Genomic DNA, 18,727 nt, shown 5'->3' with positions numbered 1-18,727 from the left:
CAGCGAGGGAGCTCACTAGGTTGTGGAACAGAGCTATTAAGTTTATCCAGCACTCCGCCTGCCAGTTCAGTCATACATACCGAACCAGAAAATAAGATTTTCTTTTTTGAATAGGTTTCTCAGCGATACCTGGGATGCATTCAGAAGCTATGACAGAGATGAAGCAATATGTGGGCCGCACTATCAGCCAAAGCACATGGGGACGATTTTTAATGTTTTGTACAGTTTTATTACTTTCCTCTGGACCATGACACACTTTCTCTTATTCACTGATCTGTCTTTCTCTCTTCCTCTCAGAGCGATAAGACATCCATCACAAACTGCGGCTGAGGTCTGATGTTACAAAATGAGTACATCAAGTGTATTTTTATTAGCTCTGGCAAGGATCGAATGTGCAACTGTGCATGATCTCATGTCTTTAATAATGGCGCTGTTAACAGAGAACCTGCTTCATCTGGTTTTTCAAACTGGTGCACCAGGTCCAAAATTAACAGTCACTACTCGCAAGCACCAAATGGAGTAAAAACTGGCTTTTGTGAGTTACTCGCCAATTGACTGGTGGGAACTTCAAGGAAGTCAAACTGTAAGAATGATAGTCTGATCCTTGCTGCTTAAGTCATGTGAGAGAAAGCAAGTTGTGACTTTCCTCACTGGAAAAATGTACTTGTATAATTTCATCTTGGAAGCCTATACTGTAAGTATCTTATAAATAACCTTGTGGTGATACATATATGAAATATAACATAACATATATAACAAGTCATAACTATTTTTAATTTAGTCAACTGGTGGTAAATTCTTATTCATTTGTAACCTCATTCATATATTTTCATACACACACACACAAACACAAACACAAAAATCAGCTTAGGCCCCAGTGACGGTTAGAGGTTATGTTTAGGGGCGGACCTTCGTTCTTAATTATTTTCCAAAAAATAGTTACATTTTATCATGAGGTTGGGTTGCTGACTTCACATGACATTGGCAGGTGGAGCAAAAAAATTATAATTTTGGTAACACTTTATTTTAAGGTGTCCTTGTTACTCATGTTACATGCACTTACTATTATAATAACGACAAATTATGCATATTGCATGCAAGTAACCCTAATCCTAACGCTAACCATATAGTAAGTACATTTAATATTGCTCAGTACTCAAATATATAATTTCACTTGTCCCTGTGCAACCCAAAATTTCAGTGAAATTTCACATCCATCAAATGTAAATGACGTAGAGATGTATGAAGCACAGCTCACAAAGTCCAGATTGCTTAGATTCCTATTTCACCTGTGAAAATATGCAGAAAGGTCTGCACCTTTACAAAAGTTGGACCGGCATCTGTTCCACTGCTTATTGCTTCAACTGAAACTAACAGAGCTGGCATTGATCTAATCTAACTGTGAGCATGTAGAACTTCATGGCCTGCATGTGAAACCTGACCGTGGTGTAAGGCAAAGACGAGTGTTACATTCACTGGAAATAATGATGCTCAGTAAAAGAAACTCCTGGCTTTGCCAAAATGAAGCTTTTCTAGAAAGCCCTCGAGACCACGAACAGAGAGATCAACGACATGTTAGAGCGGAGAGGTATAAATTATGCCGAACGCTTGGATGTTCTACTCTTCCGAATTTGATCCGTAAAACATATGGTGTCTGCCCGCATCAAAGAAGGCCTTCGTTTTAAAAATCAATCAAATGATGACCAGAATGACATATTGCAAAACAATTCTCAATCATAATCCCAAAGCCTATTGAATTAGCAAGACTCAAAGTCTCCGCCACAAGCCCCAACCTTTGCGCCGAGATGCACGCACTCAACTAAGGGAATGTAAAAATCTCAAAAAAACATCCCCTCATCTTCCCGCAGATGTTGTTCTTCTAGAAGGTGTGGGTTGCTTAGAAGCACGGAGCTATGAGAGAGATGAGATAAGAGACAAACTGCCAAACCTTCAAGCATTGCACTTATGTTTCAGCTTAATGCGATAGACACGGAGATGAAACACTCATCTTGAAACCACAAGATAATGGCTCAGAGTTCAAAGGCAATGTGCAACTCGCATTCATTCCTGCGACAGACATACAGCAGCCTAAAATGAGCTCTCTTTTGAGTTTACATTTGTAATTTGTAGTTTCCCTCTTTTTGTGTAGTTTGTGAAGCATTGGATCATTATGAGCCAGACTATGGAGAAAAAAGTGGAGATAGGGCCTGGATTTATTGTAGGGTTCATTTGAATCACTTATCTATTAACCAGACTGACTGTGGGCAAGAGCTTGTAACTGGAGGCGTGAGAATCAAATGTTGTATTTTTAGAAAGTCTGCAAGGAGTCGCTGGCAATTATTTGGTAATGTAAGCTGATATTTTTAGACAGTTCTTTCATCATAGTTCGGACCAGGAGGGTAATTGTTTGTCCAGATGTGGTCTGGACCAAAAGAATGTGATCGGTAAAGGATTTATATGTATGGAGGATAAAGCTGTCGCTAGTTAAGCCAAGGCTGCTGTAAAGACAGCATACAGTAACCTATGACTCAAGCACATCAAATGACACATATCGTAGTATACGTTCTAATGCTGGGAACTGTCAAAACTGCTTTGGTTAAATTCAGTTTGATAACATAATGTTGCGTAGTTGTGCAAACACTGTCCCAACCCAGCATTTCCTGTAACCTTCATACAGGAAAGGCAGATAATGTTGCCTCATTTCTCAGTAGTAAATATTTTAAACAAAATAGATTTACTTGAGAAATAAAATTAAGAAAATGAGACGTTAGAAAATATATCTCAAATTAAGCTTTTTCTTTTCTTTTTTTTTTTTTTAAGTAGATTGGCATTTTTCTTGCTCTAATTATAAATCTAATACACTCTAACTTTAAAAAATAAAGGTTCTTTAATGGTTTTGATGCTTCCATAAAGAACTTTTAACAACCATTGAACATTTCCATTGCAGAAAAGTTCACTGTAAAAAGTGATAAGTTGACTTAACTTAAAAAAATTGAGGAAACCCGTTGCCTTAAAAGTTTTAAGTAAATGATAATTAAAAAAAAAAATAAGTTAAGTGAATTGTCAAGTTGATTTAAGTCAACATATCACTTTTTACAGTGTTCTTTATAGTGGACAAAGTTTCCACTATAAATTTTAATTTAATAAATTTATTTATTTATTTTTTGGAACCTTTATTTGTAAGAGTTTGTATCGGCCCCAAAAAACATTTGGACACTTAAGCCACACTAAAAATGGATTTCATGCATTATATAACACAATATCAAGCTATTGAAAGCTTATCAAAATATCAGGACATTTTCTGGTTGTCAAACATTAGTGCAAGTTAGTTGTGAGAAAAGCTCATCTTTATTTATATGTTTGGCACTTAATTTGATCGTTTGTTTTGTATCATGTTGGAATGACATTTAGGTGTTTTTAAGTGTGGTAAAGAGTCCAGAGGTTTTAAAATACTCTGTACTGCCACTTTAATTCTTGTCTTAAATAAAATCTTTTTTGTTTTCGAGATGTTTAGGGTCACACTTTATTTCAAGGTCCAGTTCTCATTGTTGACTAGCTATTAACTACGACTTCTGCCTCAATAAACTACTAATTACTGCTTATTAATAGTTAGTAAGGTAGTTTTTATGGAATAAAATATAGAATATGGTCATGTAGAATATGTGCTTTATAAGTACTAGTAAACAGCCAATATGCTAGTAATATGCATGCTAATAAGCAACTAGTTAATAATGAGAATTGGTTGCTATGTTTAGATAGTTTTACTTTAAAACATACGTGTTTATTTTCATTCTTATATTATAAATTCATATTTTTTTTTTTTTTTTTTTTTTGGTCAGAGAATGTTATAGTCTCATTTTAAGTGCCTTTTTTTTCATTTAAAAAAAAACATTTAATATGGACTTCAGTTTCCCACAAATATGTTCTCGTTTGAAACAAACAAAACCATATTTCTTTTTCTTAATGGAGTCTTTTACGTGGGAAACCCAAGGAACAGGTATTCTGGGTATTTGGAGAGGAAGAGCAGATTTTTGGGAATAAACGCAAATGAGCGAAACAAAGAAGAATGGATCTTGGTATTGTTGGGGGCGGAGGGAGGGGTCAGGCGAAGCAGACAGTCTGCGTTGGTCATTAGAAGAAGGAGCGGATGGAGAAAACAGACTTCAGGCCTTCAGTGGACAGTCCTCAAAGAGTCTGCTGATGGGAAGAACGCTATGTGCTTCAGTTCCTCAGCAGAAATCTCCCGATCACTTTCCTTAACCTTGTTATTGTCGTTACGATGGACGAAAACATGCTCTTATGTTTCACTTCATAATACATCAATCAAATCACACATCCTAGACTTTGAAATGCAGTGCTTGACGACGATGTGTTCTTAACAAATCACTTCTTTTCAAAGCGTTGACAGATACTTGGGATGATCCTTGTAAAAAAAAAAAAATGAACAATTAACTTAAATGCTATTTTCAAGAGTGATTGTCCATTTAATTTTACCCTGTATGTGGTAATCGACAGCAGCTCACAAATTCTGTTGAGATTACATCGTATTTAACTTGGAACTGATTTTAGTCTTAAACCTGTATTATAGGTCACTTTGGTAAGGAACTGTCTGTGAATGCAATGCTTTTATTATTACTCTACACTTAAAATGAAAAGCAATGTTTAAATTTGAAAAATGACATGGTCACGTATTGTTTATGGAAGCTTAATTCATTGTAACAATGTTGAGGCTAGACATCGGTCCGACAAGCCGTCACCATATGTAAGTGCTTCTGTATTCGATTTCAGCGGGTTACTTCTTGTTCATAACTTTCTGTCCAGAGCACCCAAACCTTTGACCAAAATAACAATTCTTGTCCCAATGGAAGGACAGTGGAGAATCCATTATTTTATACTGCACTTAAGAGACTTGTTGCCTCAGGACTATAAAGTATTTTGCATAACCCGAAAAAGCAAGGCCTGTTACTGAGGAGCGGTATGTATTTCATTGGTGTTATTGTTTTATTTTCTCATTTTTACTACGAAACTGTACCCCGTGTTGTCATTTAATGATTCATACCACAGATGTTTGGAATTGCTGTGTCTCACTGGGTTTTCATTCCCATGTTGATTGGGGACAATGGTATTAGATTCACACTGTGTCAACACACGACGTGCCAGAACGTCCTGAGGCTGTCTACACTGGACGTGTCAAAGCAAAGTTACAGAGTGCCAGATGTTTGGAAAATTCAGATATAGAGCAGGGCATCCGATTACATTCGGCGCTTTGTGAGCAATGCAGCGCATCCAGTTTTAGGCTACATCTACATTAATCCAGATACGTTCGAAAAAGCATTTTTATGTGCTTTCCCAAAGTACGAAAATTTTACAATGTAACATATTTAACATCTTTAGCAACACTGAAAGTGAACAGCACATAACAGGCACACTGGTATAAATGTTTTCAAATACCTTCATTTTCGCTGTTCTTTTTGGGTTTGTAGTGTGAACGTAGAGTTTAACATTTTTTCACTTGGAAAAGCGTCTTCCAAAAGATGTTTTCACTGGACAAAAACATGTGGAAAGAAGGCCAATATATATATATATATATATATATATATATATATATATATATATAAGATGCTTTATCAAATTTACTGTTTTCAACTAAAAACAGAAAACTTTTCAGGCATTTTGGCCATTCACAACAACGGCATTTTGGGGGCCTAAAAAACACAAACCGACACCATTTGTACATCCCAGTGTAAACTACAAAAATGCGAATTTTTGAAAACGTCTTGCGCATGCGAATTATTTGTTTGCATAGTGTTGCTTTATAAAGGGACATCGCCAACTACTGGCCTGGCATGCGTAATACAGCATTTTAAGTCATTTTTGTGGATCCGCGTGAACGGGGATCATCTTGACAAAGTTGTCTTCTATATAGCTACAAAAAGCATAAATGAAGAATATTTCAGTTTTTTTCGCACATCATTGTTGCATTTATTATTATGGGTTTTATTTGCTTTAAGGCGAGACACTGCAGGTGAATAGGGTAAAAATTTTTACTAATAGTTATCGCCTTACTTACCTAGTTGATTGATTACATTGATAATTGCAAACATTTTTTGTATAACAAGTTTTCTAAAATGTTAGGTTTAAATATGCAAATGAGGCATTATTTAATGAAATATGCACTAATTTGCATACATTTCTAGTACAAAAATCAGTTTCAAAATTCTTGTTAAATTTTTTTGACATATTACAGTCAAAAGTTTTTACAGAGGGAATTTTGGGTATCTCATTTTGTCACTCCATAATTCAGAAAATACTTAGAACAGACAGAAAACACTATATTTTGACAATTTTGGGGGGATTAAAAGCAAATTATATATGAACAAATCCCTCTGTAAAAACCTTCAGGATATAGACATGAATAAAAATGTAAAGTTTGGTGTGTGTAAGTGCTACTGAAGTGGAGATTTATGGCTCAGTGTAGGAGAAAAAACTCATTTTGAGAAGACGGCCTTTAAAAATATGTATTGTAATTGAAATCTATTGACACAAATAGATAAAGTGCTATAAAAGAAGCACTTAACAGTGTCTTTTGGATGTTTTCGTTCTCCTAGTCTGAAAAAACACTTTATGAAAAACCAAAAAGCCCAAAATCTCAAAATTGACAGGTGCATGAAAAAACAGTGTTTTTGCCTGCAGTGTCTCCCCTTAAGTGTGATGCAGACCTTACTGGATATATTCAGTCACTGCACAAGGGTTTGATGATGAAGATGATGCTGGTATTGTAAATGTTGCTAAAGAAATTTGCGAAAAATGTTCAGCTTAAGCTAACATGATGGAATCCTGTAAGAAGTCTCTATGAAGGCATTTAGAACGAAAATAGATAGAGAAAAATAAATAAAAAAAATGTTAAACTAATATTTTTGTTAATTATATGAATGAATGGATGCATTAATAAATGAATGAAGTTGATCAAATTTAAATTTTTCTAGGCATTTGCAAACGTCGCAATTCAAAGTCAAAGTCAGCGTCAGCAACCAAACAAACCCTAACCTTTTTTTTATACAAATAGTCATGTCAATTTAATCTACTGAATAATGAAATGACAAAATATTCGATGTTAAAACAGGAACCAACGTGTCTCCAGCGTATTCACATTTCGGTTTAGTCAGCATATTTTGTGGATCAGCATCAGTCAATTGATCAAAAGATTTCAAAATGCTCTTTTCAAGGGGAAAAGCTATCGTGCTCAATCTCAGCTCATCAGCAACCTCAGATGCTTTCTTATCAGCATATCCTGTATTGATGATGCTGATAATACAAAGGAAACGTGCTGAGTAGAAAACAAACACAGCTGCATTCAAAAAACTATCGAGGAAGTTCAATTGTATTGTAAAATGCACACGTTTATTTGATTCAGTACAATTTGGGATATATATCCTGACAAAACATATTTTATATATATGTCCATCAAAATGCACAGATACTTTATAAAGGCCATCAATAGAGAAAAATGATTTTTGCAGGCAGATGGTGTAGTTACAACATCTACCAGCAAGGGTTAACAGGACCTTGCTAACTAGTAAAACTTGACCCCTTGGGCAAGACAAGAAATCCGTGCCTCATTCAAAAATGATGAATTGCATAAAAACATACATATGTTAATGCTATTTGGGAATTTAACAGGGTGTAACTGTCTGGAAAGCGGTTCCAATATTTTTCAGGGCATGTTATAAAAATGGTCACGGCGGCTTTGCTTTGTACCCCCAACAGAGACGAACTGCTATTCGGGTGAGAGGAACTATCTGTCATTTATCCACATCTGAGAGTCAGTAGAAGCATTTGTCATTGCCTTCATCGTGAGCTGGTTTACAACGCACCTCTTTTAGACCCCTTAAAGCGTGTGAGATCCTGATAGGCCGAGCACATTGTTCTCCACATGTCTCCGGGGTTCACTGCGATGATCTGTGGCGGCATGCAGGTTTAAAATTAACTGAGGCGGAAAAAAAAAAAATGCAGAAGCTCTGGCCGAAAAGTTGCCCGACTTTAGCAGAGAAAGACTTGTTTTGACATCTGTCAAAGGCCTGAGAAAAATGAGCTTGGCAAGACCACTGGAATCAAATGAAGAAGTAAAATAAACTTTTGAGGCTAATGTCCTGTCATTCTCAATTAAGTGCAAAGCATGTCATGTCACAATGCAAGATTATTCTGATTGACACGAGGCTGTTCGTTCGAGTTTATTTTGTGCATGAGCCAGAACAGAGAGCAACAACACAGGCAGTTTTACTCACCGTTTAAAATGGGAAGTGTTTAGGAGTGTACCTCATTTGTGCGCCGGACGAGAAGGGACTATGGGATTATTAGAGCATGAAGTAAGATAGAAAAGCAATTTATTAATACCTTGGGGAACATTTAGTTGATACAGCAGAACAAAAATACTAAATATAGTGAGAAGATAAAATACAATAAAAAGTGTGCAGTTAATAATTTAGAAAATAAATGTAATTATTAATTACTTGCTTTGCTTAAGTATTGAAATGTTAATATGAAAACATAAAATATTTCTTTACAAAACCCACACACACAAAAAAAAAACAAATGATTTAAATCAAATAAATGTGATATAAAACTTTTAGAAATTAAATTAAGTTATTTATTTTGTTGAAGTACCCTATTTCACTGAAACAATATGACAACAAAATATATATATATATATTATTTGCAAACTGAATCTAACATAATCCTTAAGTTTTACATTAAAAACCTATCACTTTGTAAATTAAAAATATTTTCAATTTACTGAAGTTCCTAACTGTACTGAAACGTTAATATGAAAACATAAAATATCTGATTTGTTTTACAAACCCCAAAGTAACAATTCTTAAGTTACAGATAAAAACCAATAGATTTGTAGAAATAACAATATACAATAGTGTGAAAAAATAATTTTAAATTAAATTCAATGTAATTATTTATTATTTAATTTGATACATTACCTAATTTTCTTGAAACATTAATATGACGACATAAAATATTGTAACTTTTTTTTTACAAACCCAAACCTAACGTAATCCTCAAACAAGTTATACAGAAAACTCAATGGTGTGTAAAATAAAATAAAACTACATTAGGTTAAATTAAATATACAGTGTTCAACAAATAATTTAGAAATTAAATAAATTAAATTATATTTAAAAAACAAATGCAATTGACAGTGCTATAAAAGTTGTCACATAATGCCAGAATTCTCTATGATACATACTTCCTCAAACCTTTAATAAATGACCAAGAGCTCAACAAAATCTTCAGTTTTTTATATTTGAATGGTTATCAGCAGAGAAAAGATGCTCTTAGTGTCTTGGTGGTGTAGTTACGGCATCTGCCAGCAGAGGCTAACAGGACCAACCAGCCAAATCTTGGCAGCATTAGCTGCTTAACCAAAAACCAACCTCTTTTTTTTGTTGTTTTTTTTTGCTATAGCTTTACATATTTGTGTTGTGATTTCATTCATGTAAGCTTTTCAAATGCTACCACAAAGAGAGATGATTGCACTCGGGCTGATCGCCGAGATTTTCACACATAAACCAGAATAACAATCATGAATCATGTATGCCAAGATGAAAGATTTTGGTTGAAACGAGACTGACCACCTTTGGGAATACGTACAAGGCTCGAGGGCTTGTGTGTTTATTCCTCTTTCATCTTCTGAATGTGTCCTGTTCTGATAACAGCCTCTTCCAGACAAACAAGCACTGTATCTGGATATAATTATGAGTGAAGACACGATGGGTCAGGGACGCACTGATCATTTCAGCAGACGCAGAGGTCACGGAGGCCTGAGAATGAATATCCTCCACACTTGGATTCATCATCTCCCTTAAGGACATTTATCAACATCCACACTTCCTCCTTTCTCCAGGGTCCGGTCGATACATCCCGACTACAGCCCAGCAGGCACTAGCAGCTGTGCCCCATCATTCATGCTTGATGGGGTACAAAAAGTTGGCACATTTTAACACCCAGAACATACAAAGTCTGGTTTCTGTGGAAACACATTCTGACATGAAAAAAGAAGGTTAAAAATGGTATCTGAGACCTCACAATTCTGACGTTATTTCTCGCAATTCTTAGTGTAAATCTCACAATTCTGAGTTAACGTTTGAATTGTGAGATATAAACTTGGAAAACTCAAATTCTGATGCTATGTCTCACAGTTCAGAGTGTATATCTCACACTTTTGAGTTAACAATGTAACTGCAAGATGTAAATATGAAAAAAAATTGCCTGAATGGCGAAATGTAAACTCAAATGATGAGATACAAACTCGAAATGGAGAGAAATAAAGTTTCTAAACTCGCAAAAAAAGTCAGAATTGTGAAATTGTCAACTTTAAATTCTGATGTAAACTCACAGTTCTCAAAGAGTCAGTCTAAATTGTGATATGTAAACTCAGAACTGCGGGAAATAAAATCAAAATTGTGTTATAAAAGTCGGAATTGCGAGATACAGTACAAACTGTACAAAAAAAAGCCAGAATTGAGAGATGTTAACTCAAAATTACAAGAAATAAAGTCAGAATTGTGAGATAAAAACTCAGTATTATTTTATTGTCCTGTGGTGGAAATGGGCTTTTTATATTTATATTTTAATATTACATATTTTTATAAAATATTTAATGTACAAAAAATAAAATACACAAAATAGATCAATTATGCTAATATAGACTCTAAAATATATTTATATGAATAGTTTAAATTATGTTTCCTTATATATATATATATATATATATATATATTTTTTTTTTTTTTTTTTTTTTTGTCCATTCATTTTGGAAATTGAAGATATTTTCCTCACTGTTTACAACATATATTTGGCATATATTTTGGAAAGAAATGTTTCTTGCAGTACGGGTTCCAAGGTTCAGTAGTCTCATGATACCTGTTATGTTAACCACAAGAGTTCTCCAAAAGAAAGATGGATCAGACCAACAAACCCTCAAAGTCTCTGCGAGGAACGTTGTATCCAAAACCCACTTAGCAAGAAGGCTATTGAGAGGTGACACTTAAAATTCTTCCATTTCAACTTCTGGACAACATACAAATGTACCCAGGTTGAACCCTAATCAGCTGGCTCTCCAAGGAATGGCTTTTGTTTCTTGCAGAGCTGTAAACCAAGTTCAAAGTTCGGCTTTGTTTCCTCTGGAATTCCCCTTGCATCTCAGTCTTGTCTGGATAAGAAAAGTAATGGCAGAAAGGGAGAATGGATATCACTATAACTCTCCAGCGCCTCAGGGATAAGGGGGACCTTAACCTTTTTAAACACCGGACAGGTGTTTTAGGGAATAATTTGTGCAGATTTCAATCAATCTTACCCGCTGGACTGCCACACTAATTGCAAATGAGAAATTTTGGCGGGAAACAAATCATGCTGTTGACTGATTTTTTTGTTGATGTAATTGAAGCTTTCAGCAGGTCTTAGATAAATGAAAACCACATTTTTCGGAGATCACAGTGTCCAGGCTGAGCTAGAAGATTAGGAGACTTTTGAGGGTAAAGATACTGAGGAACAACCAAATTTTGCATCATTGGATCCTGCACAGCTTGAGTAAGTTTTGCCTGAGCTGCCGTATTGTGTCATTAGGAGCATTTTCAATAATGCCAAGTTGCCTGCGGCAAGTTACTCATGAGCTTTTCTGTGCAAAAGTCATTTTGTCTGTCTGGCATTTTTGTGTTGCTATATCATCAGCTTTAAGCCACCTAAAAAAAAACACTGAGTTCATTTTTAACTGCCAGACTTGTGCCTTGGCATGATGTCAGTCCTATGACACCATAATCACAGTCCTCATAAAATAATGTAATTGTAACAAAGCATGCAATGGTGAACTTTTGAAAAAGAGAAGCAGAACTGACATATTGTTTCCAGAATGAGCAATTCAAGAAATCTCATCGCAGAGGTATCTGTATGGAATATAACTGCCGAAAAAAATAAAAATAAAAATAGGGTAAATTAGGCCACAACAGGTTACTATTAATTTATTATTATTATTAATATATACACTAAATCAGCACATTAGAATAATTTCTGAAAAATCATGTGATACTGAAAACTGGAGTAATGATGCTGAAAATTCAGTAAATGTAAAGTACATTCAAATAGAAAATATATATTTTAAATTGTAGTACAATATTACTGTTTTTACTGTATATTTAAACAAATAAATGCAGCTTTGATGAGCATAAGAGACTTTTGGCCGACCAGTGTGTAAATATCATTGCATGAAAGTAAAAAATAGAATTTTTTACAATGTTGATTTTTAAAGTGGAGGAAAGTATTAATAAACGCAGATCTCATGGGTTATGTGCATATTCAGAGCCGACCTTTATGAAGGATGATGTCATTTTTGACTGTGAATGAGTTTGAACTTGTTTCTATTTAAATGGAAGCCAACAGGTTTATATGACTGAAATATTAAGACTGACAGTAAGTGCTCGGAACATTCGTTTGACAAATGACGTCATGTTGCAGTCACATTTTGAGCTTGTGCAAACCTATATTTTTTAGATATAGCTCACTGTGTAACTAAACATTATATGGGAGAATATTTCGAGCAACATGCCAAAAAATAAATAAATTCTCTCACACAGAATTATAGTGATTGGAGTTTGGTTCTTGAAGTGGTGCGGGCACAGAATGAGTCACTGTGTGAAACTGTACCAAGCACGGAAAACTCTACTCGTACTGAGTTTACTTGCGTGCCAGAAGGCTGGTGCAAGTCCCTAGTCTGGTTTCTCTCAAACAATGGAAATTCTGGGCAACAAATAATTGTACTAAATACAATCAGAACAATCCTCATTTAATGCAGTAAGCGGCATTGTTTTGAGCTTTCGCAATAGTTGACAAATGGATATGGACATGATGTTCTTTTCAACTTTTTAGGTTAAAGATTAAATTCTCAATACATCTTGTAAAGTTAAAAGTTGCATGTTTGGAAGAAACAAGTCCATCATTGTTTGAACTTTAAACTGTTGCTTCTGGCCAAAATATGACTCCATAATAAAGCAGTGAAAAGGCCATCCCTGTTGTTCTCTCGCATTAAAATCCACCAACATATTTGTTTAGAACTGTTTTTGCTTAAATGGTGCTTTATCTGTGTATATTTCTCTCCTGATTCAAACAAGACACACCTTTTTCACTGGAGGACTGTTGTTTTAGCTGAAAGCAATGGTTTGAAGTTATGAATGTTTTAATGATGGATTTGTTTATTACAAACATGCAGCTTTTCACAAGACATTATTTGATAGACCGGAGTCGTGTGGATTACTTGTGGGTTATTGTGATGTTTTTACCAGCTGTTTGGACTCTCATTCTGACGGCACCCATCCACTGACGAACAAATGATGTAACGCTAAATTTCTACAAATCTGTTTAGATGAAAAAACAAACAAACTCATCTACATCTGGAATGGCCTCAGGTTGACTACATTTTCAGTACATTTTCAGTTTTTGAGCGAACTATTCCTTTAATTACTGGTGACAAAATAAAATAGTTAGTTTTTTTTATACAATATGTAAAGTCATGACCAATCATTTTTGAAAGTAGCCACCAATTAGATAATTCCAATATATTTAAATTGCATATTTCTGGTAGAAATTGTATGCGCTAAAAAAAAGAAAAGCCAAGAAGTTCTCAGGTGCGTAAAACAAAAACCATGTAGCAGAAATTGTCTTTACACTGAAATCATGCAATCAGACCAAAAAAGGTCTATCAAAAATATATCTCGCTCTTAAAGAAAAGAAATGGCTGAAACGTCTGCTCTTGGTCTGTTTTTAAGACACTTTTGTCACATTTTCACTTTTGCAAATGAAAAATAAAAGCCATATTTTTGATAGACCTTTTTTTTATCTGATTGCATGTTTCCAGTGTGCGGACAATTTCGGCTACCTAATTGAATATTTCTACCAAGATAACAGATTTTTGTACAATTCAGTTCATCAAAACTACATTTCTGTAGTTCATGAAGAGGACAGTCAGATAGCACGACAATGTCCCAATAAAAAAAAAAAAAAAAATATATATATATAATTTACATAATAGATTTTTTTTTTAAAAATCCGATAAAATATTAGCAGATAAAAAAAAGTACCTCTTACAGCCTGGCTCAACTGGGTTTTGAAAATTCGTCATTTGAGGAGAATGAGAATGTGAAGTGCTTTTAATGATAAATAGGCTTTGAGTGTTTGTCTAGAGCTTGGATGTAATTGACCTGAGAGCCTGTTAACCTACATTTAATGCTCACGCTGTGCTGTGTGAAGCTGTCTTAGCATGGGTTCAGAATGGTTCTCTCATTTATGTAGGTCTATTCAGCTCACTCACTATTAACGATTAGTAGAGGGAGTGAGACAGTACAAAGCTTTTTGGACGCCTCTTTTTCCATAGTGCTTGAGCAGATGTTCAGTCACATCACATCCAGCAAGCAACTTGTATGCAACCTGCACTTTATCAGCACGAATAAAGTCTTTATTCGGTAGAACAAAGATGCATTGTGGTCTGAAGCGATGCACAATGTAAGCGGCATGTCTGCTTATGCTAATGGAACTAATCTGATTTAATAAGTTATGCTGATTATAAATAACACGGACAAAAATGAGTGACACATTTGATTAGGACTAGCTGATTGCGTAACACAAAGGTGGACATCATAGCTTTGTGAAATAGCAAGGGCACCATTGTGAAATAGCTTGACCTTTTTTTTCTTCTTTTTTGTTTGTAGCTGTAATCACTGAGAGCTTTATTCTTTGATTTTGAGTTATGTTTATTGTAATAAACCAGTCATTGTTGGCTTGTTTTAATTTCCTTCGCTATCCTCAATATTTTAAGTACTAGCAGAACCGTGTAAGCACCTTATTTTTTATAATCAGTCAGCATGATCTCAACACACCTTTTCCTAGTTACAATGCTGAGTTTAAACGTTTAAACATGTTTAAACGTTTAAAATCCAAAGTGAATATCAATATTTGCATAGAAATGTCTACAAATTATGATATGGTCATTTTCCCAGTCTTCTTTGGAGACCCCCCTTCGGCAACAAAGTGCAGTACAGCCTCCAGGGAGCGACAACCCTTTGAGAGCAGCGACCGTCAGTGAGGCGAAATTGATCGCGTTTAGATAAAACAAGAAATACAGCACGTTAATGCCCCGGTTTAACGCACCTCTATGACTTCTCCAGAAGATGAGAGTGTTTCCTGGAGGCTAACTGGCCCTGTGTCGGAGCTGTCCAAGAAACAATGCAGACTGATCTATTCGTCTGATGGACGCGACGCGGATGTTTGCCTGTTTCATGTGAACGGTGAATTCTTCGCGATGGACGCTCGCTGCGCTCATTCGGGTATGACAACGAATTATTTCATACTTTGTTTGCTCGTATCGATTCTTGAAGCGTTAAAACGGGGTGCAAAGCTAATTTAGCTAGCAGCGAGCTACAAACAGCGACAGAAACGGCACATATGCTTCGTTGTTTTGTCAGTTGAGCGATGTTTTGCCTCATTCTCTACGCGCCCTGTCATTATCACCATGACAACCGTAGTTACCGCCTAAATGTCATTTAAATTAATTCAACGCGGTTCGTACGGTAAAACCTCATTTCAATATGTGATCTTCTACAAACGTTATGGGACTGTCTTATTTTTTATAATAATGATGATTAGTATTCCCTTACGACAATTAACCATGGTTTTACCACAAATAAAACCAAAAAACTAAACCATGGTAACTACAAATGAACCATATGGTTTTTCTGCATTAACCATGGTATTTGTAGTAAAACTGTGGTTACACAAATGGTATCAGTCCGCCAAAAAAAAAACTTTTATTATAATAAAGGGTCATAAGGGTCATGTTATTATTGATCGCAGCGGCTGCAAATAAGAAAGTTACCAGAGTTTTGTAGTAGTTTGTTGTAATGTCGTGATATGAAACTAATGCCTTTTTTTTGTTTTGATATGGTTAAAGGTAAATTTTTGTAAGATTTTAAACATTCTGTCAGACAAGTAGAACATGTTTAAGTGTTAAAATGTTTGACTTTCAGGAGGTCCACTGTGTGATGGAGATATTGAGGAGGCCGATGGTGTTCTTCAGGTTTTCTGTCCTTGGCATGACTATGACTTCAATCTCAAAACAGGGAAATCAAGCACAGGTTTACAGGTGAGACACTTTTTGTTTGACAGCTCATTAAAGGAATATTCCAGGTTCAGTACATGTTAAGCTCACTGACAACATTTGTGGCATATTGTCCATTACCACAGAAAATTATTACCTAAGTTAAAAAAAATCACTGTTTCAGTTCAAATGGAAGTAAATTGGACGAGGCAATAAACATTACATAAAAGTACACACTTTGTGGTTTTTAGTCAAAAATATTGCTAAAATATTATGAGGGAATCACTTTGTCATCTTGTCCAAACTTTCATGAAACCTCCCATACAAGGATATCAAGAAGGATAGTGATGTTACTCTCTTGCTTACATGGAGTTAAGTGGGTAATTTGTTCTCTTTAATAAGAAACACATATGGTCTTCAAAATACCTAATATTTAAGCCAACACACCTCTGTTCAACACCCACAGATATTATATTGCTGATAAATAACTCAGCCTAGAAGTTTTTTTCCCAATGGAACAGTAGTCCAACTGTAAAAATGAAAAGTTTCTAGCTTTTTAAAGGAATAATTAAGTGCTTCAACAATAATATGAGCTTCACATTTAGCCCTTTAAACCCACCATATGCTGGCACTGTTCACATCGGTTTTTAAAACTAATGGATGAATCAAAATAATTTTATGTGGTAACTGACATTATACAACAAATGCATTTGAATAAGCCTACTTGGAATTGAATCCAGAAAATTCCTTGAAGTTAAATCAGAGTAAAGACATGATTATATCTTGCTTTCTGTTATCATCTTACATGAACCTCTAATAAAAGTAGCATTCTCTTTAATCAATGAGATGCCTGAAGTTAAATGTATAGACCAAATTTCATTACTCAGCAGTAAAGGGGCAGTAGGCACTAGACAGCCAGATGAATAAGTTAAGTTAGCCAGTGATTCAGTCGATGATTCAGCTTCCCTGAAAAACACTTGTACTTTTGTATTAAAACCACATTTGTTGTGCCATCAGTTTAACTCAGTATGGCACCAAACATTATCTCACGCGGTAATGGATTGCACATCACCAGAATCGTACAGAAGTAGGTGCTGCCAAACAGACAGACATTTGGAAAGTCTCGTTCCTAAGTATTAAACTGCCCTCATTTTGGCACGTTTCAATTTAGCCTAACGTCTGCTTTTTTAATAAGCAGATGAAATGTGTTCTCTAATGCTGCGAATATAAATAATAGGGTGGTTGGACGTGACAGTGAGCTTGCGCCAATCAATATAAGGCAAAGACTCTGTAAAACAATTCATAATTACGACAGTCGTCCTGGGGGGCTCGACACCTTGAAATGTTCAGTAATTAGACACTATTCCCACCACCGGTTAACATCCACCATGCTCGTATATCAAAGTTCCTTCCTAGCTGTAGGCTTTTACAGCTGTCCAAGCAGAAATAGAATTAGATGCATTGCAGGTGTGCTTAGTTTTATTTCTTTGTCAAAATGTAAAGTTTTCTCTCTTCTTTTTTTAGCAACAAGTTTATGAAGTGAAATTGGAGGACGGCAATGTATACGTCAAGCACGCAAGTGAGCTCTCGTTACAACCTTTCGGCCAGGTCAAGGAGAACTGAAGTTCTTGGTTACGGCAATGTTTTGTTCCCTCGAACTAAAACATCTGCTTGGATCTCGTAACATTTGAAAAAGATGCAGAATTTTAGTTTAATAAACTTTCCTGTTCCCAATGGAGCAGATGTTAACATTTGTGACAATTTGTATATATACACTACGAATCAAAGATAAATTGTTCTTTAATGTTGTACGCAAATTACTTCCAATGACACTAAAATGAACATTGTGTTCTGACATTTAGATTATATATTTTATGATTTATTTAAATTGTTATGAATATCTTAAAATGTAAGTTGGCAAAATTTATATGCAAGATCGATTGAACTCAGGGAAAATGGGGTCACAGACCATTTATTTAGTCAGCTGTACATTTCAGTGGCTTAATTAGTCATCGTTTTAGATTCATAATCGTTAGCACTCCAGAGATGTTAATGTGTTTCTCTCTAGGGCTGTAATAAATGTTTGTGGTTGTAACTTTCCATAATTATACCTTCCGAGATCCAGCCCTCTTGAGTGTCAGGTAGACATGACTTTCACCGCAGGGAAAATTTCATTAATTATTTGGTCGACTCACTTAATCTTATGATTTCATGATGTCTTTCTTAGTACATAAATACATTCTTATTTCGAACAATCTTTCCATTGAATCACCATCAGTATTTGTGAGATTATCCTACCTTAATAAAATATAAGTTAATGCAAAAAAGGTGGTTAAAGCTATGCAATGCTTAAACATTGGCTTTGACAACATGGACAGTAGTTTTGTAATGACAACTCATATGAAATGCGAAATATCTCTAATTATGGTGGGTTCTTTCATTTTTTACAGTTTTATTAACAGTTGTTTTAAATGGTTAATGTGTGATAAAGCCTGTGTTGTGTGCCTGCTTATGATTTCTGTTTATATTTTTGTGTACATCTTTTTTATTTAAGTTGAATGGAATAAAGCAATGTCA

At 35.0% G+C, this 18,727-nt stretch overlaps 1 protein-coding gene across 2 annotated transcripts; it reads left to right on the top strand.

Annotated features, from left to right (window-relative positions):
* The first annotated feature begins 15,017 nt into the window (after positions 1–15,017).
* Positions 15,018–18,723, top strand: si:ch211-212d10.2 (uncharacterized protein LOC557710 homolog). Of its 2 annotated transcripts, XM_058761647.1 has the most exons (4): positions 15,018–15,135; positions 15,222–15,380; positions 16,080–16,195; positions 17,675–18,723. In XM_058761647.1, the coding sequence occupies exons 1-4, from the start codon at positions 15,033–15,035 to the stop codon at positions 17,771–17,773; spliced, it is 477 nt and encodes a 158-aa protein (XP_058617630.1). In that variant the 5' UTR covers positions 15,018–15,032; the 3' UTR covers positions 17,774–18,723. The 2 variants fall into 2 exon arrangements, with proteins under 2 accessions (XP_058617630.1, XP_058617631.1); XM_058761648.1 differs by having other exon boundaries at positions 15,060–15,380.
* The last annotated feature ends 4 nt before the right edge of the window (positions 18,724–18,727 follow it).

This window comes from Onychostoma macrolepis, chromosome 22 (assembly GCF_012432095.1).
Source record: "Onychostoma macrolepis isolate SWU-2019 chromosome 22, ASM1243209v1, whole genome shotgun sequence".
Lineage (NCBI taxonomy): Eukaryota > Metazoa > Chordata > Actinopteri > Cypriniformes > Cyprinidae > Onychostoma > Onychostoma macrolepis.
Note: the sequence above shows the minus strand (reverse complement) of the source record. Positions and strands in the feature narration are given on the sequence as shown.